The sequence below is a fragment of the Alternaria metachromatica genome, assembly GCF_023757995.1.
Source record: "Alternaria metachromatica strain BMP 0045 chromosome Unknown scaffold_3, whole genome shotgun sequence".
NCBI lineage: Eukaryota > Fungi > Ascomycota > Dothideomycetes > Pleosporales > Pleosporaceae > Alternaria > Alternaria metachromatica.
The window spans coordinates 904,859-930,340 of NW_026055494.1; the positions used below are offsets into that span (position 1 = coordinate 904,859).

Sequence of the window (25,482 nt, forward strand, 5' to 3'; positions counted from 1 at the left end):
AGACTTGCTGCAGCAGAAAGGTACTCGAACAGTGAGTTGTGGCACAGCAGCTTATTATGAACTTCGCGTCTCGTACCATGACTTCGGCTTTTGGTCCGGCGTATCCCGATCCGGTCAATGGGGTTTCGTGTCGTGCTCCAAGAATTGATGGCAAGATGTTCCGGAGTATGGAGTTACATAGCCTTCAGGCATTTTCAACCCCTTCGGACTGAGGAGGCCCACACAAAACTTGCTATGGCTTCTTGATACGCCCGTGTCACTCGACGAGACCTGTGTCCTTACAGGTATGGTGTCGGCCAAGAGATTGCTCGACTGACGGCAATGCTTCTTTTCGAATCTGGTTTCAAACGTCAGGCAGGACGTTTAGTTTGCGCATCTGGGACGGATTTGCCGGAAAGCTTAGCCCTAGTGACTTGCGAGACAACTCGACTGGTGGCGATACGGTGCTCGGGTAGTGAGACTAATATGGACATTTGTATTCATGTGACAACAACGAGAGGAATCAATGCGATGCTCACAAGTCGGAGTAAAGTCAATGGCGTCGAGAGAACTGTTGATTTTCGTCTCTTTCGCTGCGCTGCCTGCAGCAGCCGGTGCAAGTGCCGCCACAGTGTTATCGATGCAGCTTCAAACCGCGGGGGCTAGTCGCAAACGACCGTTCGTGAGGCATGAAGGATACTATGAGTAATTACGTCCAAAGTTTATCGCTCGCGCATCGCATCGTCAAACGACGATGTTTGGAGTGGTGTTTCGCGAATGCAGTTTGTCGCACGAAACGATCGCCCTCGGCTGCCTAGGCTCGAACTAGTCCCAGAACGACAACCTAACGATAACCGGTTAGGTAAACGTTTGCAGCAGTTTCCCAATCCGACAGAATTGTTCACATTTCTTACTATAGTAGAAGCTACGAGGCTGAGAACTATTGGTAGCCGCGTCCACTGGGTGCCTTTACACTGCCACTCGAGAAGGTGGCCTTGTACTTGCCATCCATGGCCTTTGATCTCTGCTTGCTGCTTATGCCTGTCCGGTCCGTGGTAGGTTGCGCTGCCATGAAGCTATCGAATTCATCATCATCTGCATCGCCTTCCGCGGGCTCGCTGTCGTCCTCCACTTCGGCTTTGGCATTCTCCGGTGCAGGTTCCATTTGAGGTATGCGTTCGGGTACCTTCTTGTCGCCCTCGCCTTCATCTTCATCATCCTTTGGTGCAGGGTTGGTAAAGGGCTTCGATGCCAAGACACGGCGCCTTAGCTCAGCCATCTCTTCTTCATCGTCTGAAGATTCTGGGATGTTATACGGGTTTCGCGGGTCAACCTCGTCTTCTTCCTCTCCATCCTCATCCTCATCCTCATCCTCATCTGATTCGTCGATAACCCGCCGATTCATGTTTCCACCCGCCCAGACGTCCTCTTCCACGCCATCCTCTTTCTCTGTGCGACTCGTGTTGTACTCGCGCTCTATTTTCTCTAGCCAGACTTCCTCAGCCTTCTTGATTTGTTCTTCGTTTTCACACGCCATGTAACGCTTGAGCAGTGCGGCATTGATGTCCAAGAACGCTTGACCATAGGAGAAAGTCGAGAGGATCGACTCGGCCCATTCAGGGTGTCCAGTGATATAGTAACAAGCCGCCAGAGCTTCGACACAGTTCAATCGCCAAGGACGACCGTAGTTTGTTGGATTCGCGGCGACAAGGTACGGAAGTAGGCGTTCGCATTTGCCACCTATCCTGCCAAATGGGACTTCGTCTATCCTCTTCCAGCTGGCTTCTACGACCGCAGCGCCGTATTGCTCCATCAGATCCTTGTCTTCGCGACTCAGTATCTTCTTCGCCTTCGGACTGACCACTACACCAGCAAACTTCTGCCCTACGTGAAGCTCGCGCATCATGCCCAGGCGCATGAGCCTCTTGCCAGAGCAGCGTTTCGCATCGCAGTGTCCGAGGTCCCAGCATGCGGCTTTGAACTCGGGCTTCGCAGGTCTCGGGTTGGCGCCGTCGTTCTCCTCTTCTTCTGCATCTGATGCGCGGCGGGGGCGAGGAGGCGCGCGTGCTTTCGCTGGGTTTCGGAATTTGTTGTTGCCCTTGAAGTCTTTCTTGTGGCGGACCATGGTGACTTGCTGGTAGGTCTTGAAATAAAGGTGTTTTGCGGTTTGGGGCTGAGTGAGTTGCAGAGTGGCGGGGCAAGAGTGAGTGGAATAACATTTGAACATCGTAATCGATAAGGCGCGCTAGTGCAATGACGTTGTTTGATCAGTTACGCGCCAAAGGTGGATCGCGTCACTTAGCCCATAAAGTATCGCTGCATGGAACTCATTGTGCAGATCGCGGCAAGTACTTCATTTGTGCTTTACGAGTTCGTGGATCTGGCAGCTGTGTCGCGAAAGCTATGAAACACCAAGGCTCGAAATCTCCCCCATTTCGTTCTTCTGCTGTCCACCAAGAGAATACGCAGCCTTCCACCTCATCTTGACACTGGTCCCTGACCCTCTTTGCACGTTGGTTACTCGGATGTTCTGAGTAATGCCAAACTTTTGGTTCGGTCCAAGGTTGACACCAGATTGTGGCTCCAGCTGTAGTTGCGCGCCCTAGCGGTTGTTAACTCATAACCCTGCATTCGTAGCTATAAAACTTACCTTAGACGCCGCCAACAGAAAGGTCAAACCGGAGATTGGAAGTGGTGTATTATTCGACACCCGCGATTGAATCAGCAGCGTGGTGTCCGATTCTCTCGAAACGTTGAAGAGGACATTGATACTCGTGTTGGTAACGGAGATCTCCTTGGACGTATCAGGTACAGATGAGGCAAAGTCCCACTCATCGTCATCGTTCGCAGCACTGGTTTGTGCCAGGTTAGTCGTCGGTGCAGACACCCCGCCTCCTAACAGGTCGACAGCACCGGATGCAGGTTGTGGTGGTTTGATGGATTGTTGGTATTGGAAAGGCGATCCTTGCCGTGGTGTAGAAGTTAGGGCCGCAAAAGGATCAGGTGTCCTAGCTGGTTGCACTGGGGGAGGAGAGAATGCAGATTGAGGAGGGGACGTGATTGGGGATTGCGTAGGCTTTGGCGCTGCTGTGAAGAGATCGGTGATAGCTTGGTTGGATGCCTTTTGCGATTGTGGCACAGCCATACCAGACATGCCCAAAACTAGTGAGCGTTAGTAGACGGATACTCATTGTGATAACATGACTGACCTGAGCCGTTTGAGCCTCCCAAAGATATGCTGCCTGATTGTCCATATGTATCTCCGCTTAGAGACAAGCCCAGCAAATCGTCCTCGAGAGCATTGCCTGCCGCAGCTGGCTGTTGGGAAGTCTGCGACGATCCTGCTATCTGAGGCGCGGGCTCTGGGTCGCCGAAATCAATCAGGTTCAACGTGTTGTTGGGACCCTGTGATACACCAGCACCACTGCGACCAAGTGTACCTTGAGGAATGTTATTCGCCGCCTCGATGTCGCCTTTCTTGAAAAGCTTGTATCTCTCTATTGTCCGGTGTATGCTATCGTTGATTTCGAAGAGCTTCGCTACAGCTTCGTGGTCTTCGGAGTCCTCTTCGCACATCTTCTGTATCTTCGGCTGCGCGTTTTGGAGAGCGTTGGCAAGTTCCTGTCATCTGGTCAGCCAATGTCGCTTGCCTACTACCTCAGTTGGCATACCTCAAAGACGTCGCCCTCTTTGATCTGATCGCCCGGCTTGTAGCCCTGTAACATCTCCTCGAGTATCTTTGCCTTTTGCTGTATTCTTCCGACTTCTTCGGCAGCCTTTGCGCGCCAATCCGTTTTGTTCCTGGTATCGTATCCGGCCATGACTTTCATGAGCTTGTTCGCTTCTTGCAGATCCGCGGGTCCACCACGACGAATTAACTCCTGAAGCTTCGCGGACTGTGCCTCTCGCTCTTCTTCGGCCATTTCTTCTGCTGATCGGAGATTCTGCGCTTTGTCAGCCATATGCTTCGACCGGCAGGATTGCGGGTACGTACATCGCTAGGGTTTAAGACGGCGGCATCTTCCTTGCGCACTTCGGGAAAGATGTAGCCCTTGTAACTCAGCAGTCTGTGCATATCCCTTATGAAGCCTAGGTCGTCCTTGTACCGCGATGTCTGACATATCGTCTGCCGCCATTCTTCTATCAGCTCGAGGATCTTGTTCTGCACACGCGTCGAGTGCACAGGTGGACGTTCGGGGAATCGGCGGACGAGCTCATTGAGGAATTCCTTTGTGCTGATCTGAAGGTGGAATGGGTAGCCGCAGTTCTTGACGCAGATGTCTAGGAGCTATCTTGTGGTGAGCTATACGGTGTCTGAGGCGGGGCAGCGTGGGCGTACATTGAGCGCGAGGAGTGCCACGTTCTGGTTGCGGTGGTTGACATAGTGTACGATGGTAACAGCTGCTTCCCGGGGCCTGGGACGTAGTTAGCCTGCTGCCGGTAGTGGTAGCGTGGCCTGATCTTACGCGGAGCCTTTCTTGCTGTTGATCAGGTCGGAGATCTCGAGGTTCAGGGCCAGATTAGGCTCAAAGTTTTGCGGATCGCAAGCTTGTACTATTTTTTGCCAGGTCAGCTCTGCCTTGCACGGGCGTGGTTACGTTGTGCATACGTATGTAGCGCTGCAGTGGTGAACTGGGTGCCTCTCCGAATGCGCCGTAACGATCCCGGGCGGCCATGCGCGCAGACGCTGCCTCCATTGCGCCGCCGGAGGATTTGGTTGCTGAGGCTCTAGACTAGGAGAGGAGGACGATTCCGAGGTTCGAGAGGGTAGGGACGCGTCCGTCGAGGCTGGTTGTATCTGTAACCTATGTTCTTAAGAATTGGTGGGGATTGGGATCGCGGCAGCTGTCCGCCTACTTCGCATGCCTTGGCGCCACCGCAGCTGCTACGTAATGCGCCTCATTTCACATGTTTCCTCGAGTCTCTATGTCGACCTATATACGCACATGCATGGTCAATGGGTTTCACTAGAAACAAAACTTCATTTGTAGTGTCTATTTCCATCGTCTGTTTTTGCCAACCCTGAAGGACGACTATTCCGCTACATGCACGTCTTTTTGCTCAAATCATCCAGTAATCCGTGATCAGATACGTCGCGTATCCAGCAATACCTGCCAGTACAGCCTGGGTGCCGTAGAAACCAACAATTCTTCCGGGCCCCTTGGCTTCGTTGATCATCAAGCCAAGCTCAGCGTGACTGACACGGAATGCGAACAGAGCTCCAAGTGCGTAGTTTATGTAGGACCTGATGAACGAATTAGGTGGGTTCTGTGGTCCTGGTCTGGTGAGATTACCTGTTGGCTCCGTTGAGCTCAGCGAGAAGTGCGATACCAAGGACGAGGGGCACGTTCTCAGTGAAGTTTAGCTGCGCGCGTGAGGCAACGTAGAGTGGATCAGTGGTGCCTTTCGACTCGTCCGATTTGTCACCCATGAAGCTGTCGTCAACGTTAGTGAAGGTTTGTTACGGATGAGCAGCTTATCCTACGTTTTCGAGGTGATACGGTGGTAGACAATGCGATTTTGGAGGAAAAGGTAGTAAGCCGCGAATGGGAAAGCCCATGTAGCAGTCGCAGGAGCGAGGAGCGGCATTGGGACGCCGAGACCAACTTTGGTAGCCATGCTTGATTCAGGGACAGAGAGGTAGTTGACCATCGAATTGAGCCAGCGAAGGAGAGGGCTTTATAAAGTTGTGGGACCACGGGGTGGACTCAGTGGAGCTGGGAGAGCGGATGAGATGCATTCCCGAGATACATGGATCTCGCACTATGTCGTCATTCGGGGGCCTAGCGCACATGTACGAAGCGGCCCGACCAGCAATGTTGGTGCATTGTTGATGCGGTAAACCTCGAGAACATTCGGGAATATTTATACATGATAAAAGTACATATGGATGAAGACAATTGGCTGTTCCGGCAAGGTATGGTATGGAGACGCTAATGCGAAATTCTGCATGCCCATGAGCTTTTCTTCCTCGATTTTGTGTAGAATACCCACTGCATTGGGATCAGAGACTACAAACTCACTTGATGAGGTGGATGCGCCTGAATATGTCTATAGTTCTACGAAGTACGATAGAGCATGTTTGAGGGATCATCGGTTCTGGATGTTGTTAGCTTCACTTCTATGCCACTGGGAAGAACGTCCGCACTGGCTTCATGTGCTCAGCATCATTTTCCCTGTTGTCGTCTCGCACTTCCTTCAACATTTTGTCGATGCCTCGCTCGTTCAGAGCTCGCTATTCAACAAGTCAGCTAGGTGCAAGGCCAAGCATCGAGTTGGCTGCGTGACTGACTGAAAGACACTTCTCATACTGCTCGAATATCGGTTTACATTCGTCGGTTGTAGCAGTGCCTCGCAAGAACTCTGCACGTTGTCAGAATGTGTAGGTACTTGTACTTGGTGCCTACTTGATGCTCTGCGTACTTTCGCTGTACCACTTGAGGAAGCAGTTATCGTAGCGTCTGGCCTGTGTCAGCGGGTTGCAGCAACAACACCAACAACGCGCACGCTCACTCTTTGACTTCGTTGCATTCCGGTGCTAAGGAGGCGGACATGTTGGTGAAAATACAGGTCGTGGTTGAGCAATGGCGCTGATCCGCATGACTGGAGGCCGAGGGTCTGGTGAAGGTCGCGCGGCTATCGATAGGGAAAGCGCGCTAGCGAAGATCATTGAAGGTTTCTTTCTCTAAACACTTGCGACACGCGCTTCCTCTCCACACCAACCCTACCTACGACATCCAAGCGAGACGCCACCGTAGACCGCGTCATCGAACACCACCTCGGAGGATGAGCGCACACTAAACTCGCCATGGATTCCTTCAAGACGCTCCAGACAGAAATCGCGGCCGCCCTGAAGTCGACCACCAAGTCTGCCTCTCTCATAGGCGGCGCGGACATTCCCTTCCAACGATCGCTGAACCCGGACGCTGGCACGCAGCTCGACGCCCAGAATGCGCGCCTCCTTCATCTCGCGCAGCGGCTTCTCGAGAATGCTGCTGCGAGCTCGGACGCTGTAGGTCCCAAGCTGCCCGACGTCGAAGCCATAGACGCCAATTGGAGGGGGGTTGTTGATGTCATCGACAGCTTGCTTGAGAAGGCCGACACCAGTCTCGATGAGTACACGGGCGTCGTGAAGCGCTTGAGTCCCGCGACGGAGCAGGTAAGGAGCGCCCACACGGAAAGTGAGGCGCATCATCTAACGCGTCCGCAGGCACCTGTGAAACCACGCCCCAACATTGCCGACAAGAAGATCATCGCGAAGCCGCAGCTCAAGTTCGAGCATGCGCCTAGCAACAGCGAAACTGGCGGCTTCCGCCCGTTAGTCACATCCAAGCCGCATGCGAAGATCCCGCTAGAAGAATGCTTGCAGACATTCAAGGACAGGCGCGGACGGGAACAATACCCCCACCCATACCAGACCGAGATTGAAACCTACGAGTATCCTTCGACCGTATACGAGCACTCCGAGCCGCAGCAATACCCTCCCTTCGAAACTACCACCGCAACCTTGGTCGACACTCCTGAAGCATTGGCTACGATGCTCTCTGAGCTAAAGACTGCAAAGGAAATCGCCATCGATCTGGAACACCACGACAACCGCTCATACATCGGCATGGTGTCACTAATGCAGATAAGCACACGCGATAAGGACTGGATAGTCGACACTTTGAAGCCCTGGCGGCGGAAGCTCGAATGCCTGAACGAGGTGTTCGCCGATCCCAGCATCCTGAAGGTTCTACACGGTGCATACATGGACATTGTCTGGCTTCAGCGAGACCTGGGATTATATGTCGTTGGTCTTTTTGACACTTACCATGCTGCTCGGGCCCTTGGTTACCCTGGTGCCAGTCTGGCATATCTACTCGAAAGGCATGTCCAGTTCACGGCCCAGAAACAGTACCAGCTCGCAGATTGGCGCGTGAGACCGCTCAGCAAGGAACTCTTCGAATACGCACGCGCTGATACCCACTTCCTCCTATACATATACGACAACATGCGCAACGAGCTAGTCGAGAAGTCTGACTTCTCTAACCCAGACAAGAACAAGGTCCAAGATGTACTTCAAAAGTCGAAAGAGACGGCCTTGCAACGCTACGAACACCCTGTATACGATACCGAGATGGGTCTTGGAACTGCTGGTTGGTACAAGCTCGTCTCACGCACGCCTGTGCAGTTTACCCCCCAACAGTTCTCTGTCTTCCGCGCCGTTCATAGATGGAGAGACGACCTCAGCCGGAAAGAAGATGAAAGTCCGCTTTTCATTATGCCCAACCACGCCGTATTCACCATAGCTCGTATGATACCTGCGGACAAGGTTGCGCTCTTCAACGCAATCCAACACGTATCGCATATCATTCGAGCGCATGCAGATGAGCTTGTAGCTGTGATTGCCAAGGCTAAAGAGGAGGGTGTCAATGGACCGGAGCTGCACAACGTGCTCCAGACGATTGCCGACATGCAGAGGGCGGAAAGGGCCGAGTCAGACGCTGCGATCAAGGTAGCAGAGGTGACTGCAGCACCAGCTGTTGAGGCTTCTGTGCCTCAAAGCACTGTAGCAGTTCCAGCTACCCGAGCTTCCTCTTCGGAATTTTGGGGCGAACTTTGGAAGGCAAACCAGGCGCCACAACAGCCGGAAATACCAACCATCGACATCGGACTTGCTCTACCATTACCACCTCTCACCGCCCAAGTATTTGCTGATTCAAATGGAACGGCCCAAGCTACACCAAAAGCAGAGAAGCCACAGCACACCTTTGTGCCGAAAGAAGAGAGACCAGCCGAAGACCAACGAACCGACACATTCGTTGTCAAGCATCTTGGTGGTCGCAAACGAAAGCGAGGAGACGCGGTAGAAGACGAGTCGACCACTGCCCCGGCCCTTGATCCCATGACCAACGACGAGATCATGCTAGACGCACCTGAAGAAACACCGGATGCCATCCGCGTACGTGAGAAAGCCGCTAGGAAAGCGGCACGCAAACAAAAGAAGAAGGACGATGCTGCTGCCCATGCCGCAGGTCTCAACCACAGCGACGAGCCTGCCTTTGACTACGCGAACGCGAAATCAGTACTGCATGCCGAAGACGGAGATGGGAAGAAGAAGAAAAAGGACAAGAAAAAGAAGAACTCGAGCTTTGCGCCCTTCTCAGGTATGACGGATGCACCCAAGGGACTGCCGAGGGCGCAGAAAGAAGTCGCAGGACGTAGCAAAACCTTCAAGTCATAGACGTGGGAGCTTGAACAGTCGAAGGGTAATGGAGTGCTTTGCATCTTTGCGTTCTTGTACATATACCTGCATCATGATACCAACCTATTTCTCCTGGTGTCATCAGAATTCAAAGAGATCTGCCCTGTGGGGCCAATGCTTGCTACTTGATTAATGCTATGTTGATACTGTAATCGCTGTGAATGCTCTGCCGTTATCCGTGTTGTTGCCACGTAACGCCCTCTATGAATACGTTCCCGTCAACTATCCACATCAGGTTTAGCGATACCCTTTGCGTATTGCTTCCGACTCATACGCCTGTAACGAAACCACACACAAGTTGCTGATGATCCAAAGCTGTCCTCCATCACTCATTACACAACCTGTCCATGTAGAGTCCGATAGAAAACACCGAAGTTACCGGTTCCGTCCTTGCCACCGTCGGGTCCCCGTACATTGTCCAGAACGGCAAACACAATCTTCTCGAACCATCCTCCCTGGAACTCCGGTTCGCGTAGGACCTCAAGGAAGCAGAGGGCAACCTCCCCTGGTGGGTTGGAATACACGCCACAGCCCAACGCGCCCAGCACAAGCTTCGTGTGTCCATGTCGAGCGGCAACGCGCAATATGAGGCGGACGTTGTTCTTGGTATGAGCCCTCGCGCCGAGGTGCTTGAATGTCATACCATCGTCTGACAGAGGTGGTTGACGGAGGGCTGCAACGCTGATGACGGAAAGCGCAGGGAGATCCATGGGATGCGTGGACTCGAGCAGTTCATGGCCGTCGGACATGGCGTTACGGATGATGACAACGTTGGGTGAGTATATAGCGGCGAGAGCGGGGATTGGGTAGTATTGCTCTCTATCTAGCGTGAGGTAGAGCGACGAGCGGTAGCAGAGGCATTCTTCTTGGGCGAGAGCCCCTTTCTGCCAGCCACCGCCGGGTGATCGCTCAGAAGCGAGGTTAAGGACGGCAACTGGACGGGCTCGCATGGGCTCAGTGACTTCTCCGGCTTGCTTCTCGACTTCGGGGTCTTGAAGTTTTCCAGGAGCGTCCTCTGTGGTGGCGTCCTGCATTGGTGCATCGATGTCGGACTTGGGAGCGATCGCAGGCTTGTCGTCCTCCACATCCACGTCTGTTTTCTTCATGCTACAATGCTGACGGACAGTATGGTTGGGCTCAAGCTGTATTGCTGCATCAAACGAGTCCATGTTGAGTACTTCGATGATGCATGGTTTCTTGATGCCCGGGCACCGTTCTTTAGGGAGAGTAGATCCATCTTGATGGTTTATCGTCTCGAGAGTAGCCCACTCGGCCTTGAACTTGGACGGGACTTTCGATAGGATACCTGGGAGAACCGACTTGGTCTCGTCGGCAACTTGTTTGAGAGCCATATTGCGTCGGCGGTTAGGTGCGCGGTTGTGGTTAGATATGTTGTGCTTTGGACGATTGGTGTTGTGACGCTGGTAAGGTTCACCGGGACGAGTGTTTTCTGTTCGAGAGGGACCCGGTCGTGATGACCCCGGCTTCTTGAGGAAGCCGAGGATGGAGCTTTGTTCCATGATTTTTGGAAGGTGAAAGATGAGGGCAAGCACTACCACCAGTGTTGTCTAAGCAGAAAGCTGCCGCTATCCCAATGTACTTCCAGGTGAATGTCGTTTGCGCCACTACTCCTTTGGCGTGGAATGCTGAGAACCGGATAGTTGACGCTTTGAATGATTAGAGGCTCTCACATTAGCACCGTGAAGGCAAGGACTAGATATACACCAGAACTTGGACCGAGTAAGAGGGATGTTAACAACGGACAGCGCAAGCAACTGGATCAGGCAGCAGCAGGCAAGGGAAGCGTAAACTGGCTAGGCCTATTTTGGAGTGCAAACCAACATGGAAGATTACGACCACGAAACGAACAAGCCAAATACAGCGATAGAGGTGCACCTGCATACAACCATGGCAATGACAGCAAGAGTCGGACCGCAACGCACATCTGCGTGCAGTGGTGCGCGCCAGGGTGTCTTTCAGCCCTACAGCGGGCCAGTGCGTCTGCCCCACATTCGCGTAACCGGCGATCATGTGCGATTTGCTCGCTGTTGCTCTTCCACACAACAACAATACCTTTGTAGACTCGACCAACATCCTTTACCTGCAGTCCCCGATGTAATTCTGGCACCCTGCTCACCGGCGACATGCCTACGCAACTGGCGCACCCATCCCCGAAGCGCAAGCGCGATCAACCCCCGCCTGTCCCGCTGCTCAACACGGCCCTCGCCCTGCGTCCCGCATCCGCACCGCCACGAGGCAGCCCCGCGCCCTCATCAGGTCCTGATAGCCCACGAAATGTAGTCGCAGATCAGCTGCGAGGTATGAACCTCGCTGCACTCGCGACAATACCCATGTCCCCGCTCACACCAACCGACGATGTGATACGCAAGAAGCCGAAGCTCGATGCCATGAGGGTAGACAGTGGAGCTGCATCAGATACATATACCATACGCGGGAAATTCAGCAGCTATACAAACGGGGAAGACTTGGATACTGTCGCTGTGACGACTGAGCTGGACCTCTCTCGGGTGATACCAGAGACCCCTCAGGCGTCGCAACCCCGCTTGTTGCCAGATATCGCTTCTTTTGCCCAACACACCAGCTTCGTCTCATCGCCTATATCCACGACCCTGCAGTCGCATGCAGCTGCAAAGCAGAAGTCGCGCGCGCAAAACCCCTCTTCTTCGCAACCCCGCCCTCGGGCTAGATCGCCGTCGCCCTCAATGTCGGCTCTCACGTGGCGAGATAGCGAGATCACGGGACACTTGGTCGATCCTTCGACTGACCCAGATGATGACGGTACTGGACTCAACGGGATTGGCTTCAAGCCTACACCAGCATTAGCCTATGCGAGGTCGCAGAAGCGGCGACAACAGTTGACCGAATGGAAACTACGTGAGACTCGCGAGGCGAGAGCGAAACGTAGTGAGAGACGGCGAAGGGGTGTGCGAGACACGCCTTCGCGGGAAGTGACAGTTGAACGGGAAGTCATGCCCGTCAACAAGATCGAGACCACGAAGCGGACGGTCAAGTTTGCTGTATGAGCTGTCGAGGAGAAGTAATCGTAATTCCGGAGAAGCGTAATAAGGTGGGTAAGCCCAAACATGGATAATGACCATCTCACGATACTTATGATACGAGCCATGGGCAAGTACACGTTGGATTAGCGGCACGTTTGGAGTACGGTGTAACAAGGAATCCTTTCGGTTTACTATACGGTTAGCATCATTTTTCGGGCGGTTTGTTCACCTATAGCGTTAAGAAATCCACTCTCGATTACCTCTTAGCGTTTTGCTGAGTGAATTGGCCGCAACATGACTATTGGCACAGCGCGGCCTTAAAAATCGACCTCGGGAGTGTGCCTAGGTATCGAGCTCAAGCACGTGTCAACGCGAACCCCTGCGCGTCGCCCGGTCCTCATCTGTCGCTTTTACTGAATAAGATTGAATACACGAATTCGCGACGAATAATCATACGTGAATAATCCCTTACTCACATCGTCTTGTTGCACGAGTACGATGTTCTATTCAGATGCTTATTCGTAGCTGCCGCTGGCTGATCCATGCCGCGTCACCATCATCACCGTTGCCGCGCCCTTCCATACCAACCTTCGTCCTTCGCACCACCATGACCTGCGACATCACTTGAACCTGACGACGCTTCTTCATTCCTCACACTTGATCCAGAACATACATATAAGCGGCACGGCCTTTTTGAAGGAGTAAACATGATGACGCGGTGGTTGCGCCTTGCCTCGGTGCTTCCCTCTGCACTTGCTCTCACACCCAATGATCCGGCTCACCACGTAAAGCAGGTAGCAATCATAGGTGAGTCCATAACCCCCGAAAGATCTATCACAAATGCTGACTCCGAGAAGGTGCAGGTGCAGGTGGCTCATCCGCTGCATACCATCTCGCGCAATATGCCGCCGAAGCAGGCATCCCTACAAACATCACCGTCTTCGAACGCAACGACTTTGTCGGCGGCCGCACAACGACTGTGAACCCATGGAACGATCCGACGATATCCGTAGAGCTGGGCGGCAGCATCTTTGTACAGAGCAATCGAATAATGGTGAAAGCCAAGGAGGAATTCAACTTATCTACTGCTGGAGCACGAGATCTCGCAGCGCAAATGGAAATGCCTGATTTAGGCATTTGGAATGGACAGGAATTCGTCGTAGTGACGAAAGCTGGTGATACTTGGTGGGACAAGGCGAAGCTACTGTGGAGATATGGCGCTGCGCCGCTTTGGACCAACAGGCTGATGAAGAGTGCCGTGGGCAAGTTCTTCGAGATGTATGATGAACCGGTGTTTCCGTGGAAGAGCTTGAGTGACGCCGTCGAGCGTGTGGGCTTGTTGGAAGCCACTGGAGTGACAGGGGAACAGTACCTCAGGACGAATGGAATCGGGGAAGCGTTCTCCAAGGAGATTATCCAAGCCAGCACCCGGGTCAACTACGCCTCGAACTTGCCTTATATTCACGGCTTGGAGACAATGGTTTGCATGGCAACAAACGGAGCAATGCAGATTGAAGGAGGCAACTGGCAGATCTTTGCGCATATGCTGAAAACCTCTCGCGCCAATGTCCACCTCAACACTTCTGTCGCCCAGATTTCGAAGCAGCACGATGGCAGCTATGAAGTTACCGCAAGTACCGGCCACACATCGGTCTTCGACGATGTCATCCTCGCATCCCCTCTTCAGTATTCGGATCTTGTTATCCAACCCGCGCCACAGCACATTCCCGATGAGATCCCCTATGCGAAACTGTACACTACCCTGTTCGCCTCGCCCTTCCGATTGGACCCAGAAGCTTTCAACCTTGGGCCTGAGACACCTGTACCGCAATACGTCCTTACCACGCTACCCCCGTCTGAGGTCCCGGTGGATGGTGTCGGGTCGCCCAACTTCTTCAGCATATCCATATCCGATGCTGGTATCAACCCGGGATCTTCCCCACTTCGATTGGAATACATCTACAAGATCTTCTCACCTGCCCGTGTGAACGCCACCTTCCTCTCGCGCGTCCTTGGCCAACATGTCTCAAACGAGGAAGCCGAACACGGCGATGTAAATGGCACGGTGAGCTGGATACACCACAAACTGTGGTACTCATACCCACGCGAATACCCACGCGTGACATTTGAGGAGATCAAGCTAGACAATGGACTGTGGTATACCAGCGGAATCGAGAGCTTTATCAGCACCATGGAGACGAGTGCATTGAGCGGGAAAAACGTTGCTAGACTGATCAGGGATGATTGGGTTGCCCAGGGCGTTGATGACAGTTATGCGAACCCTCGGAAAGATGGCACCGACGAAGAGCTGTATCAACAGGAGCTATGAGGATTGCGTCTTCCGAACACTATGGAAAGCCACGTTGTTTGAACTTTAAAAGACTTGCATGAACATTGCTACGCGAGTCTGCCCCATCACTGATTAAGCGGTCACTTCGGCGAGGTAGCAGCACAGACGCTACGCTTCAGGCTTGTTGGTATTCGGAAGAGCGGTATTAGTCTCTTGCTCTGCATTTGGCGAAGCTACTCTTCATTCTAGCCACGTTTGACATCCTTCGGGGGATTCTTCGACACTGATTTGAGATGGCACGATCATTCCAGCCCAATCGGCTTGGATACCGTTGTGGAACATCTGGAACGCTAAGGAATTCGAGATCTCGAAGCTACGTCAACCACGTGAGATTAGCGAGGACCCGCCGTCTTGTTTAGCCCGGCGTGGAGTACTGGCCCTGGATAAATGGTTTTCGAGAGTTCCTCCCTTGACATGCCCGTCTTGCTTGATCACATCGATATCTCGCGAAGTATTAGATGCAATTCACGTTAATGCACTCTTCCCCTTCATTATGTTCATGAGCCCACTAAGCTAACAGCGAGCCATCCTATCAGACTTATATTGTGCTCGGATGTAAATGAGTCAAGGAAGCTAAGACTTCACCCGCAGTCTGACTTTCTGGCCTACGAGTGGCGTTGGCGTCAGGCCTTCTGTTCTACCCCTAGGAAGCGAACGGCGATCCCCCGGACGTGCTTCCGTCGCAGTCATTAAACTTCCGAACCCAGCACTGACCGTTGTGCATACGAAGTACGAGAGTCCTTTGGCCCCAACAGGAGCAGAGGCGTGGCTAGCCAGGACTATGGGTACAAGGTTCGATGGCGCACTTTCCAGCCCCGGCGCACTTGGGTGCGGATTCTGCGGTAAAGGGTCAATTGCACATGGGATTTCCTACTTCTCGCTGTAGTACCCAGAGCCGGGTTCGTGAGGTTGATTGTGGCCATTCTTTCTCATTTCATCATCCGTAATATTCTACCTTTTTTTTTACTTCTCTCTTTCCTCATATCTGGTCACTTGGACGTGCAACAACCTTTTCTGGCGAGGCTAAAGCTACGACACGATACCGAGACCATGGAAGGTCACGTCCTTGCCAACGCGCTGGTGCCGCGAGTGGGACAGATAATCAGTGTCATGCTGGAGATCATTACTTTTGGTGCACTTACGGTTTGCATAAGTAGGTTTTCAACTTTTGGTGCTACTTCAAAAGAATGAGAATGCTAACAAGATGTGACAGTGCGACGAACTCAGTCCATCACGAAGTGGATGGCGCTGCCTTTGGCCACGATATGTATGTGCAACGAAACACACGCTCTCGGGGCATTTGATGCGCATCATCCTAACGAAATGGATCAGTAATCATCATCATATATTGCGACTCGGCGTTGTTCGTTTTTGCCACAGCAATTATGCTTCACGGGGTTGGCATCAATTCCTCACCGCAGGCCTGTGAAAGCGGGGTCTTCTTGTGTAAGTCTACGATACCAGATTGCGTGAACCGGCGACTAATTCTTGCACAGGTTTGCTGTGTTACATGACGACGAAGATCCTGACATACTATTTCCTTGTTGAGAAAGCTGTGAGTACAAGGCTCTTCTTTCTTCTCTTGTTCGAGCTGTTACTGATTGGATTTAGTATGTCGTTCGGGGGAGTCAAAAGCCTCGCTTGAAGACTAAGCTGTGGCTTTTCAACTGCCTATTCATGCTACGTACGTTGCGACCAACAGGTCCAGAGAACCTGCGCTGATGATGCTAAAGTGCCGTATACCGTCTTGGTTGTCTTGAATTTCGTCTAGTAAGCCGCAAATTCTCACCCTTGCATCGAGAAAGAAGATGAAGTACTGACGCATCGTAGCCGAATAAGCTACATAGATGACGAGGGCGTATGCATTATTGGCATGCAGAGGATTGCCATGCTACCCTTGATCATCTTCGAGGTAGTTGTGAACGTACGTCTCCCATTTTCCTACTCTGGTTCCTTCCAACACAAATGAAACTGACCGAACTCCAGATTTGCCTGACTGCTCTCTTCGTCGTTCCCCTCCGCAGTCTCTACTCGTATCAAAACAACACAAACCCCACACTCCGACGGATAGCCAAGCGCTCGCTCATGGGCTCCCTCGCCACCCTCACCACCTCCGTCGTCAACCTGACCGTCCTCATGATACTGCAAGGTGAACCAGCCTGGATCTGCTTCATCTGCTGCAACGCCGACATTCTGTTCTGTTCACTGGTTCTACATTGGGTCACATCCAAAGACAAGACGATGATGACTACCGACGCAACGAGCGGTACGGGAGGCGAAAACATGGCCTCAAGACACGGTACAACATCACACCAAAGACGGCAAAGCCAGTTGATGTACGGAGACAACACAGAAGAAAAGCTGCGCAGTGAAATCATCACCATCAAGGGCATGGCCGACGTGTCGCCGACCGGCGGCAACAGCATCAGCATCAGCAGCAGCAGAACCAACAGCGGCGCAAACTCCCGAAGACCCAGCCTCAACGTTTTCCCTTGCTCGATCAACACACACAATCCACATCACAACAACCGTCCACAGACTTCACCCCGATTGGTGCTTTCAAGCGTCACAACGGAATGCAAATCCTCGTCCCCGCCCAGCAAATTCCGCGCCCCAAGTCGCGGCATGTACCGCACACCCACACGAGAGGAGTTTGGGGATGAGGTCGAGTTGAATAATATCAGGGTGCAGACTATCCATACGAGGGAAGTGGAGATTGACGAGGAGGGGAGGGAGCGGACGGGGAGTGTGAGGAGTGAGGGGGATGAGTGGGTTGGTCATGAGCGGAGGGTCATTGGGGACGGCGTAGTTTGATCTTTAATGGATGTCGCCAGTGGCAAGCTTGCCTGGATGCTTTGGATGTCATGGCTGTTTTCGTTTTGAGTATTGCGTTTTATACCTCTTGTTTGGATTTCGTGGGCGGGGGTTGGAATGGTACGTGTATATAGTCGCACTTGATGTACTAGGAATGTCATCGAGCTCTTGGGATTACAAAATGATACATCATGGATTACAAAACTGGTGGCGCAAAGACCCGAGATTTGTATTACTAACTAGTGAAACAGCAATAAGAAGATAAAACAATTAACTCCATAACATGTAGAGACCTTCATCAAAATATGCAGCTTCATCATCGTCCACCAAGCATGAACACCCAATAGAACTGCCACAGCCTCAGCTCAGGCCGCAAACCTGACATTCTTACTGCCCTTCCCTTTCTGGGCCTTCTCTTCTACCCTCCATTTCTTCACCCGCCTAATCAATACTTCGTTCACACCGCAGTCCAGCTCCTCTGCTTGTTCCTCGTTACCTCCAAAAAATTGCATATATCCTGCCACATCGTCGGCGATCTGCAAAGAATGGTTGACGAGAGCGAGAATCCCAAGGCGGAGTGCTCTAGGTGATATTTCATTTCCTGTGTTATCCTCTTCGGTGTGTATTTGTGTTTCGCCATCGCTGTACGTGTCGGGCGCTGGCTCTTCGACGGATTTTTCAGACGCTCTTTGTGTGTGTTTGTGAGGCGCAGCGGGAGACGCTGCTTCGGCATTTGCTCTCTGAATTGATATGTTGTCGTCGTCTGGCAGAATGATGGAGTGCGTAGCTTTGCCTAGCTGTGACTCATTCACCCGAGAGCCATTCCGTGTTCTTTTGCCATGGATGATGTTTTTGGGGTCCTTGGGGTCGCACTTGATGTTTTTAGACTGGTCAGGAGGATGATTACAGTGTACCCAGCCCTTGGTGGGCCGATAGCTTTCTGGTTTCGAGGCCGCCGTACCCTTTGTTGTAGGCTTCGTGACCTTGCGCTGGGTGTCATTGCGAGGCGTAGCACAGACTATCTTGCTGTGGCTGGACTTTGCCATGATGATGTGCGGTATGCAATAGAATCGATCACTGAGATATGAACTTCAATTGAGAGAGTTAAGAAAGAAGGTTTTGTGCGTAAGTCATTATTCGCTGGTGGATGGGTTTTGAAGATAGTTGACTGTATGAGTCGAGCGAGGAGTGTGGAGCGGTACATGGGCGCATCTGGGCACGAGTCTTTCCATAGTGTGACACCAACACAACTCACGACGCACTCTGACTGTTTACTAGCGGAACAGAAATGACTGCATGACTGTAATAGCGTGCGTCTGTCGAACCCTGCAGTGAAGCCCCATCCACATTTGCACCGTACTGCACAACGGTGCCATGGTAATGTGACATTCGTTGTCTTGTGTACAAACTCCTTATTTCTTCGCGGCTGGTTTCGTAGGCGTCGATGCAGGCGCTTTCGCAGGTGGTGTCTTGGTGGCATCGGTCGGCTTTCCTGGCGGCTTGCCCTGGCTGCTGATAAGATCTAGAAGATGGTCTTCCGTCTGCTTGCCCTGTCCAGGAGTTAGCCAAAACACTCGCAGTATACTCTCTCAGCCTCCTTCTCGTTGACATACCTTCTCGGCATCAGTCTCCGCATCCCATCCTCGTCCGAACTTTGTTCTGAAAGCCGCCAATTTTCCGGCCTCATCCTCCTCGACATTGAGTAGTTTGTGTGAACTCGGGTTCCATAGCGGCGAGTTCCGTTGGTCCTTTGCGCTCTTGTATACGGGCTGTGGGTTTGTGGTTCGCAGGGTGAAGGAGCTGCCGTCAGAGAGGGTTACGAGTTGGGTGAAGGTGTAGGGTCGCTTGGGTCGGCGGAGAAGCGTCGCGTGTCGTACTTGATTCGTCTGGCGTACTTGAGGCTGTATCGATTGTCGGAGGACGCGCAGTGCGCCCATTGAGGGTATTGGAGACGCCATAGTGACTTGTGCTGGGGTCGAGTGTTGAAGTTCGCGAGGAAAGTTGCGGCGAAGAGGCGGAGGTCAGCCTTGGCCGATCTAACATTTCCATCTTCAACCCGCGCACTTCGTCATTCGCACCGAATTGCCCTCCAACAGTCGCATCTTCTCGAAACATAGCGCGCTCCTGCCCCTCGGCGCATGAGGTCAAGCCGGAAGATTTTACTCTGAACATGGCGCTCTCGCAGCGCCCGGCTTCGCGCTTTTTCGCAGCCTTCTACAGATGGAATCAACATACTCGTTAGTACCTCAGTGCGCATTGGTACATATATACTGAATATCCTCTTAGAACGGTCAAGACCATGTGCAATTGCCTCTCAATACCCTCGTCGCGATACAAATCCCCGCAACGGCATCTGCGCCCCACGCTACTATAACACGACTCGTCTGCTGCAACAACAAAGTCACTCCCCGTCGCAATCGCATGAGGAAGAAGCGATAGGAGCTGGGGAGGAGAATTCAAAGATAACAGGAAGAGGAGGGGTACACATATTACGACCGGCAGAAAGTGTATCGGAGGATATAGCAAACACGCAGGAGCCCGTGGAAGAGCAAGATGCTGCCTTTGAGCTCTCTGAGGCGGAGCTGGGGGAAGAGCGACTCAAGAACTCGGTACGCAGAGTGATGCGTAACGTTCCGAGCTCGGTCGCAGTCCTCACGGTCAAAAGTATCGACCCCGATACTCAAAAACACGTTCCCATGGGCGTCGCCGTTTCTTCACTTAGCACCGTTACACTCGATCCGCCTACAATTTCCTTCAACATCAAACAACCGTCCAAGACCTTGGACGCTATCCGGGCAGCCAATGGCCTTTTTCGCGTTCATTACCCCTCCGCTGACAGAGGCGGTGCGAAAGTCGTCGATCTATTTTGTAGAGGGAACCATCCGGATGCCTACAATCTGCGATCAAAAGAGCTTAGACTCTATCAGCCTAAGCTCGATAAGCCTAGGCATCATTATGATCTTAGTAATATGCCTTCTCTTGCGCCGCAGGTATTGGGGGAACAAGTGTTGGCTGCGATGGAGTGCAAGGTCACCCATGAATTCCCCATCGCAGATCATGTTATCCTTGTCGCCAGAATCAACAGCATAGAGGAAAGGGCTTCCAAGGATCCAAGCATCATGTATATCAATGGTGGATACCGTAATCCTGCGGGCGAAAAGCTCTACACTCCTACAAGATCCACACAATCCGCAGCCGGTGAAGGCGTTTTCTCGGTATGGGATTATCCTTTGTTTCCCGGAGAAAGAGAAAGACAGGACTACATGGGGAAAATCAAGACCCTCATCAAAGACACCCCTGCCTTTTACGAAAAGCCATCTGCCGAGACCTTTAGGAACATCGAATCGAGTTTACCGTACGCTACAGGGAATTTCGGAATTGATCTAGAGATTCTTGTCGCGGAGTGCCGAAAAGAAATGGGTCTCCCTGCGCGCTTGCGTGCCGAAGCGGAAGGACGACAAGTCTTGAGTGACTTCTACGGGCCATTGACGCCGGCAATGAGGACACAGATTGTCGATCGAGCGAAAAGGCTCGTTGCGTTGGATGCGCGCTTTCTGTCTCAACATTACCGCACTCTCCTATACAGCTTGGGCGTCAACCCTAGTAGCAGAGATCTCCTACCAAGCGACATCATGGAGCCTCTACGAGCAGCAAACTTAGCACCACCTTTCGACCCCCGCCGAGGACATGTCAATGGCGGTATCGAGGATATCATAAAAGTGGAACAGCTTGAGTTCCACCTACGAGGTTATCTTCGGAACATGAAATACGAGGCTGCGTTGAAAATGCCCCTAGACGCGGCCATGGAAGCCATCAGTGAACGCAAATTAGCGGCTGTATATTTCAAAAAAGCACGAGCGCGCTTACTCACCCAGACCCATCCTCAACTATTCGATACTTCAGTCATCGACATCGCTGGCGAGGTGACACAAGTAGAAGCTCGTGTAGTTCTATGCCGCTTTATTAAAGCCCTACAGGTCGACTCTGAAGTGGGCCTTCGAAAGCACATCTTCCAAGACTGGCATGAGCTTTTGCGCCGAGTCGGCGTAAATCCTACCATCACGGGAGTGGATGTGGGCTTTCTTATGGGCAAGATCCAACATCTGTACTATTCGAACAAATCGTTCAGTGGGTTTTCTGGCGCCGTTGAAGAGATGCTGCGACCTTGGTTTGTTCAGCAAGTTAGCTGGGAAGACCTTGAGGAGCGCGTCAGAAGCTTTGTTCAGGAGACCCCACTGCGCGCTACAGGATGGTCAGGCAGAGACAGACTTGCCGCTATGGGCCTGCGCTGGGATGCCACAGTTGCGCTACCGAGCAACAATCCTTCTAAGCAGGCGGGTGAGAAACCGCTGAACCGAGGCGTTATTCTGGACACGCTCGTAGCAAAGGAGCTGAAGAGTTACTACGGCAGTGGCACTGAGGAAGAGAACCATGCCATCGCCAAGTACTTGAAGGAGACGTACAGCTTCGACATCACACACAGACCGATACAGTACGAACCCGCAGCGCCTACATATCAATCCTCGAGTGATGAGATGCAACAAGCTTTGAACGCAGCTCCGGTTACTGCTCGAGAAGAGGCACAATCTGAGCAGATCTTCTATACACCAGACAGCATAAGCTCTTCTCGCAGGGCAGGCGGGTCGCCAAAAGTTCGGCAGATAAAAGCAGATCGGTCGTTGAAGATTACACGGCCTACTTCAGAACCTCGTACCAAGCACGAAGGTAAAGGCAAGCAGCGCAAGGGTGGCCAAGGGTCGGCTGAGGGACGTTGGGGCACTTACTCTTTTATCGAAGGAAGGAATGAGTAACGTGTCATTGTATGTTCGGTATGTATACTAGAATTATCGTACATAATTCAGAGGAGACGAGGAATTCATATGCTTCAGGCCGAATTTCATCCTATTGCTTGTGTAGTACAAGGTCGTGATGTTGATGTTGATCTTGAGGGCGTGAATTTCAGAGCACGTGACTTCGGTCACGGATTAACCTTGGTCCGTGCAGCCTGAAGCTCGATCGCAATTTCCTAGTCGGAGCTTCCCCGCGAGTATCTTCGCGCCGCAGCAGCTATACCATATCCAATCGCCGATAGCATAATACCCATACAACTACTCCGAGTTATACTACTGCCCAGGTCGAAAAGCAGCAGTCATGAAGCTCGTCAGGTAGGCTAGCCCTCAACTTCTGCGAGACTTGCAACTAACGGCTTCGCGCAGGTTTCTTATGAAGTGCCAGAATGAGACGGTCACAGTCGAGCTCAAGAATGGTCAGTAAAGCCCATGCTTCCTTCTGTTTTCTACTCTCGTCGCGTTGTTGTCTGGCGACAGCAGCTCTGTTGCGAGCGCGTCTTCTTATGGTTGCGCAAGCACGCTTTTACATCGAAACCTTCAGCTACTTCCTGGAAACATGATCTGACAGGAGCGCAGGCACTATCGTAAACGGCACAATCACCTCCGTCTCACCGCTCATGAATGTCGCGCTCAGAGCCGTCAAGTACACGCCCAAGTCTCGCGACACCGTAGCCCTCGACACAATGACCGTCCGCGGTTCCACAATCCGTTACATCATCCTCCCCGATTCATTACCGCTCGACACACTTCTCATCGACGACGCGCCCAAGCCCAAGAACAAGGCAAGGAAAGAGGTCGGCGGTGGTGACCGTGGTGCAAGGGGCGGTGGCCGCGGAGGAGGCCGTGGACGTGGTGGAGGTGGTCGCGGAAGAGGCGGCGGTGGCAGGGGACGCGGACGGGGTTTCTAGGTGCAGAAAAAGACAACAGAGATTGAAGGCCAAGAAGATCACCCGCAGATGCGCATCACGGCGTCGCAAGAGGGCAGGGAATTGCGCTATGAAATTTGGAAGATTGAGATTATGGATTACTGCACACGACACCAAAGTTTGACGCGCAGTAGGATCATTGTTGGATCAGCTGCACGTACAGGAACAGTCCAACATGTGTGGCGGTCAAACACAAGGGTTGGTGCAAAGGTCGCGCCTCGAGAGAAGAATGATACCACATTGAATCGCAACACTTTACGGTCTTTTGCGAATCTCCGATTTTCTTTGCTATACAAACGTTCCCAGGCTACTTACAAAGCTAGATACGAATCGCCCGCGATAACCGACTACTCCGCATCATACGGTGCAACAGGTGCCGTATCATTGACCTGAATCCCACCCCTCTTCTTCTCGTTACTGTCATGGAACGGCAATTTCCATCCACCCTCTCCCTCCGGCGTACTCAACCACAACCTCATCAAGTGCCTCCTTGGTGCCGGTGGCGCATAGTCTTTGTACGCTGTTCTGGCGTGGAATATATGGTTGTTGGACAGGAACTGGATATCGCCCACGTCCAGAATCATGTGCAGCGAATGCTTTTGGCATGTCTCCTCGAGAATGGTAATGGCGCGCTCTTGGGCGTCGGAAAGAGCGGGGATGAGACCTGCGTCCGAGAAACGGGTCAAGGAACGGACAAAGTAGGGGTCGAATCTGTTGACGGTTCTGTCAGTCTGAAATTCTGAGGACTTTGTGGTTCTTCGGGCGCTTGCTTACTTGCTGTAGACCCTTGGATTCTCTCCCGTCTCGAGGTAGAAAACGGCGGTTTTGATCCATTCCTTCTGTCCCACGCTTGTCTCGCCTTTGCGGTCAAAGTACCAGATAGGTTGGGTGAGCAATTCGGCAACATCAGGGTGGTATTTCTGAAGATCATTCCACACTTCATGGCTACTGACCTGTACACGCAACCAGTTAGCAAAACCGCATACTTCTGGAGATGTCTTGCGAACTCGGGAAATCGCAACATGACTTACAAGATCAGACTCTCCACCCTCCAACGCCTTAGCCACGCACAACAGCCCCACCAGATCTGAATCATCGGCATGGAAGAACTGCCGGGCATTTGTCCGATAAATCCGTACTTTATCGATCGCCGTGGCATCTTCACCCAGATCCTTCACATGTCCAAGCACATGACCCCGACTATTCTGACTCACAAAGTAACCCAGATACGTTCCGAGACCCATGTACGCAACAGCAGATTTCTGGTTTTCCCACTGCTCAACAGGCATACCTTTAAAGAGAATGAATCCCTTTCCATCGATCAATTCTTTCCGCAACGGCTCAAGAAACTTTGAGAAGTTGGGAAGTGGGAATAGATCTTTAGTGATGCCTGTCAAGGGTGTTCCAGAGGCGATGAAGGCATCTGCTGCTTCGCTCATCTCGCGCACTTCGTCGGCGGAGAAGATGTGCGTCCAGCGTTCGGGGTTGGATGCGTAGTCTGTTTTGCTCCATGCTGTTGGGCCGGTTATTTCTTTGGGGAAGGCAGAGTAGGGTTGTAAGAGGGAGTAGATGGGCTCGTGTTGGCCTGATGTGCGTATTCCATCTGGGAAGATGGATTTGGGTGCTTTCTTTGTGGCTGTAGTGGTTGGGTCGGGGAGTGTGTGTGATGCACTAGGCGAGGGAGAAGTGAGTGCTGGCGCCATTCTGGTGAAGGTTCTCGAGCCAATTGGACGGCAGGAGCTCGGTCTCGAAATGGACAAGTGGGATTATGAAGAGCTGGGTATGTGTGTCTCTTCAATTCCTCGAATGGATGTGATCAAGAGTGTTACACAAAAGCCGTTGAAAACACGTAAAAGCAGGATTAATTTGTCTATATATACTTTTACTTCCATCGATCCCTGCCTTCCTAAGCCTCGTCTCCCCCTCATCCCCTCATTCTGATGTTATCGCATCATATCTGAATCCATGTTGTTGTTTGCGATCATTTAGCCCCAAATGGCGTGCTCGCACGGCATCCCAGGACCAAGTTGACGCAAGCCCCGCTCCTACCTCCCATGTCTCAAACGTAATCCTTTCTTGGCTTTTTGCATTCGGATCGCTGCTCATCACTGTTGATCAGAAATCGGCAGTGAGCAAGGGTCGTGATTTTATGAGCTGATAAGATTGTTACAAGGGTTGGTTGATATATGTACGTCGGGATAAACAAGACGCGAAGTGGACGAATGGAGGACCTTTACCCCACTTAGTCGCTCCAAACGCCTCTAAATGCTACAGGGCAGAAAAGCCCGGGAAATCG

General features: G+C 52.3%; 13 protein-coding genes across 13 annotated transcripts; 6 read left to right on the plus strand and 7 right to left on the minus strand.

Annotated features, from left to right (window-relative positions):
- Positions 1–919: 919 nt before the first annotated feature.
- On the minus strand, positions 920–2,104 carry J4E83_001953 (uncharacterized protein; the record flags this gene model as incomplete). The annotated part of the gene is made up of 1 exon (XM_049328906.1): positions 920–2,104. One exon carries the CDS (start codon positions 2,102–2,104, stop codon positions 920–922), a length of 1,185 nt encoding a protein of 394 aa, XP_049191878.1.
- A 276-nt stretch (positions 2,105–2,380) lies between these two features.
- J4E83_001954 (uncharacterized protein) lies at positions 2,381–4,676 on the minus strand (the record flags this gene model as incomplete). Its single annotated transcript, XM_049328907.1, has 8 exons — positions 2,381–2,581; positions 2,630–3,141; positions 3,189–3,600; positions 3,651–3,923; positions 3,974–4,267; positions 4,319–4,394; positions 4,446–4,533; positions 4,589–4,676. The coding sequence occupies 8 exons, from the start codon at positions 4,674–4,676 to the stop codon at positions 2,381–2,383; spliced, it is 1,944 nt and encodes a 647-aa protein (XP_049191879.1).
- A 364-nt stretch (positions 4,677–5,040) lies between these two features.
- J4E83_001955 (uncharacterized protein) lies at positions 5,041–5,631 on the minus strand (the record flags this gene model as incomplete). Its single annotated transcript, XM_049328908.1, has 3 exons — positions 5,041–5,224; positions 5,274–5,414; positions 5,465–5,631. 3 exons carry the CDS (start codon positions 5,629–5,631, stop codon positions 5,041–5,043), a joined length of 492 nt encoding a protein of 163 aa, XP_049191880.1.
- Positions 5,632–6,787: 1,156 nt separating this feature from the next.
- J4E83_001956 (uncharacterized protein) lies at positions 6,788–9,205 on the plus strand (the record flags this gene model as incomplete). Its single annotated transcript, XM_049328909.1, has 2 exons — positions 6,788–7,138; positions 7,190–9,205. 2 exons carry the CDS (start codon positions 6,788–6,790, stop codon positions 9,203–9,205), a joined length of 2,367 nt encoding a protein of 788 aa, XP_049191881.1.
- A 353-nt stretch (positions 9,206–9,558) lies between these two features.
- Positions 9,559–10,578, minus strand: J4E83_001957 (uncharacterized protein; the record flags this gene model as incomplete). The annotated part of the gene is made up of 1 exon (XM_049328910.1): positions 9,559–10,578. One exon carries the CDS (start codon positions 10,576–10,578, stop codon positions 9,559–9,561), a length of 1,020 nt encoding a protein of 339 aa, XP_049191882.1.
- A 792-nt stretch (positions 10,579–11,370) lies between these two features.
- Positions 11,371–12,270, plus strand: J4E83_001958 (uncharacterized protein; the record flags this gene model as incomplete). The annotated part of the gene is made up of 1 exon (XM_049328911.1): positions 11,371–12,270. The coding sequence occupies one exon, from the start codon at positions 11,371–11,373 to the stop codon at positions 12,268–12,270; it is 900 nt and encodes a 299-aa protein (XP_049191883.1).
- A 686-nt stretch (positions 12,271–12,956) lies between these two features.
- J4E83_001959 (uncharacterized protein) lies at positions 12,957–14,575 on the plus strand (the record flags this gene model as incomplete). Its single annotated transcript, XM_049328912.1, has 2 exons — positions 12,957–13,053; positions 13,104–14,575. The coding sequence occupies 2 exons, from the start codon at positions 12,957–12,959 to the stop codon at positions 14,573–14,575; spliced, it is 1,569 nt and encodes a 522-aa protein (XP_049191884.1).
- Positions 14,576–16,561: 1,986 nt separating this feature from the next.
- Positions 16,562–17,410, plus strand: J4E83_001960 (uncharacterized protein; the record flags this gene model as incomplete). Its single annotated transcript, XM_049328913.1, has 1 exon — positions 16,562–17,410. One exon carries the CDS (start codon positions 16,562–16,564, stop codon positions 17,408–17,410), a length of 849 nt encoding a protein of 282 aa, XP_049191885.1.
- Positions 17,411–17,775: 365 nt separating this feature from the next.
- On the minus strand, positions 17,776–18,456 carry J4E83_001961 (uncharacterized protein; the record flags this gene model as incomplete). The annotated part of the gene is made up of 1 exon (XM_049328914.1): positions 17,776–18,456. The coding sequence occupies one exon, from the start codon at positions 18,454–18,456 to the stop codon at positions 17,776–17,778; it is 681 nt and encodes a 226-aa protein (XP_049191886.1).
- Positions 18,457–18,822: 366 nt separating this feature from the next.
- Positions 18,823–19,368, minus strand: J4E83_001962 (uncharacterized protein; the record flags this gene model as incomplete). The annotated part of the gene is made up of 2 exons (XM_049328915.1): positions 18,823–18,960; positions 19,024–19,368. 2 exons carry the CDS (start codon positions 19,366–19,368, stop codon positions 18,823–18,825), a joined length of 483 nt encoding a protein of 160 aa, XP_049191887.1.
- Positions 19,369–20,427: 1,059 nt separating this feature from the next.
- Positions 20,428–22,221, plus strand: J4E83_001963 (uncharacterized protein; the record flags this gene model as incomplete). Its single annotated transcript, XM_049328916.1, has 2 exons — positions 20,428–20,432; positions 20,487–22,221. 2 exons carry the CDS (start codon positions 20,428–20,430, stop codon positions 22,219–22,221), a joined length of 1,740 nt encoding a protein of 579 aa, XP_049191888.1.
- Positions 22,222–22,561: 340 nt separating this feature from the next.
- On the plus strand, positions 22,562–23,168 carry SMD1 (mRNA splicing protein smd1; the record flags this gene model as incomplete). Its single annotated transcript, XM_049328917.1, has 3 exons — positions 22,562–22,575; positions 22,627–22,676; positions 22,837–23,168. 3 exons carry the CDS (start codon positions 22,562–22,564, stop codon positions 23,166–23,168), a joined length of 396 nt encoding a protein of 131 aa, XP_049191889.1.
- A 365-nt stretch (positions 23,169–23,533) lies between these two features.
- Positions 23,534–24,889, minus strand: J4E83_001965 (uncharacterized protein; the record flags this gene model as incomplete). The annotated part of the gene is made up of 3 exons (XM_049328918.1): positions 23,534–23,897; positions 23,961–24,139; positions 24,218–24,889. 3 exons carry the CDS (start codon positions 24,887–24,889, stop codon positions 23,534–23,536), a joined length of 1,215 nt encoding a protein of 404 aa, XP_049191890.1.
- Positions 24,890–25,482: the final 593 nt, after the last annotated feature.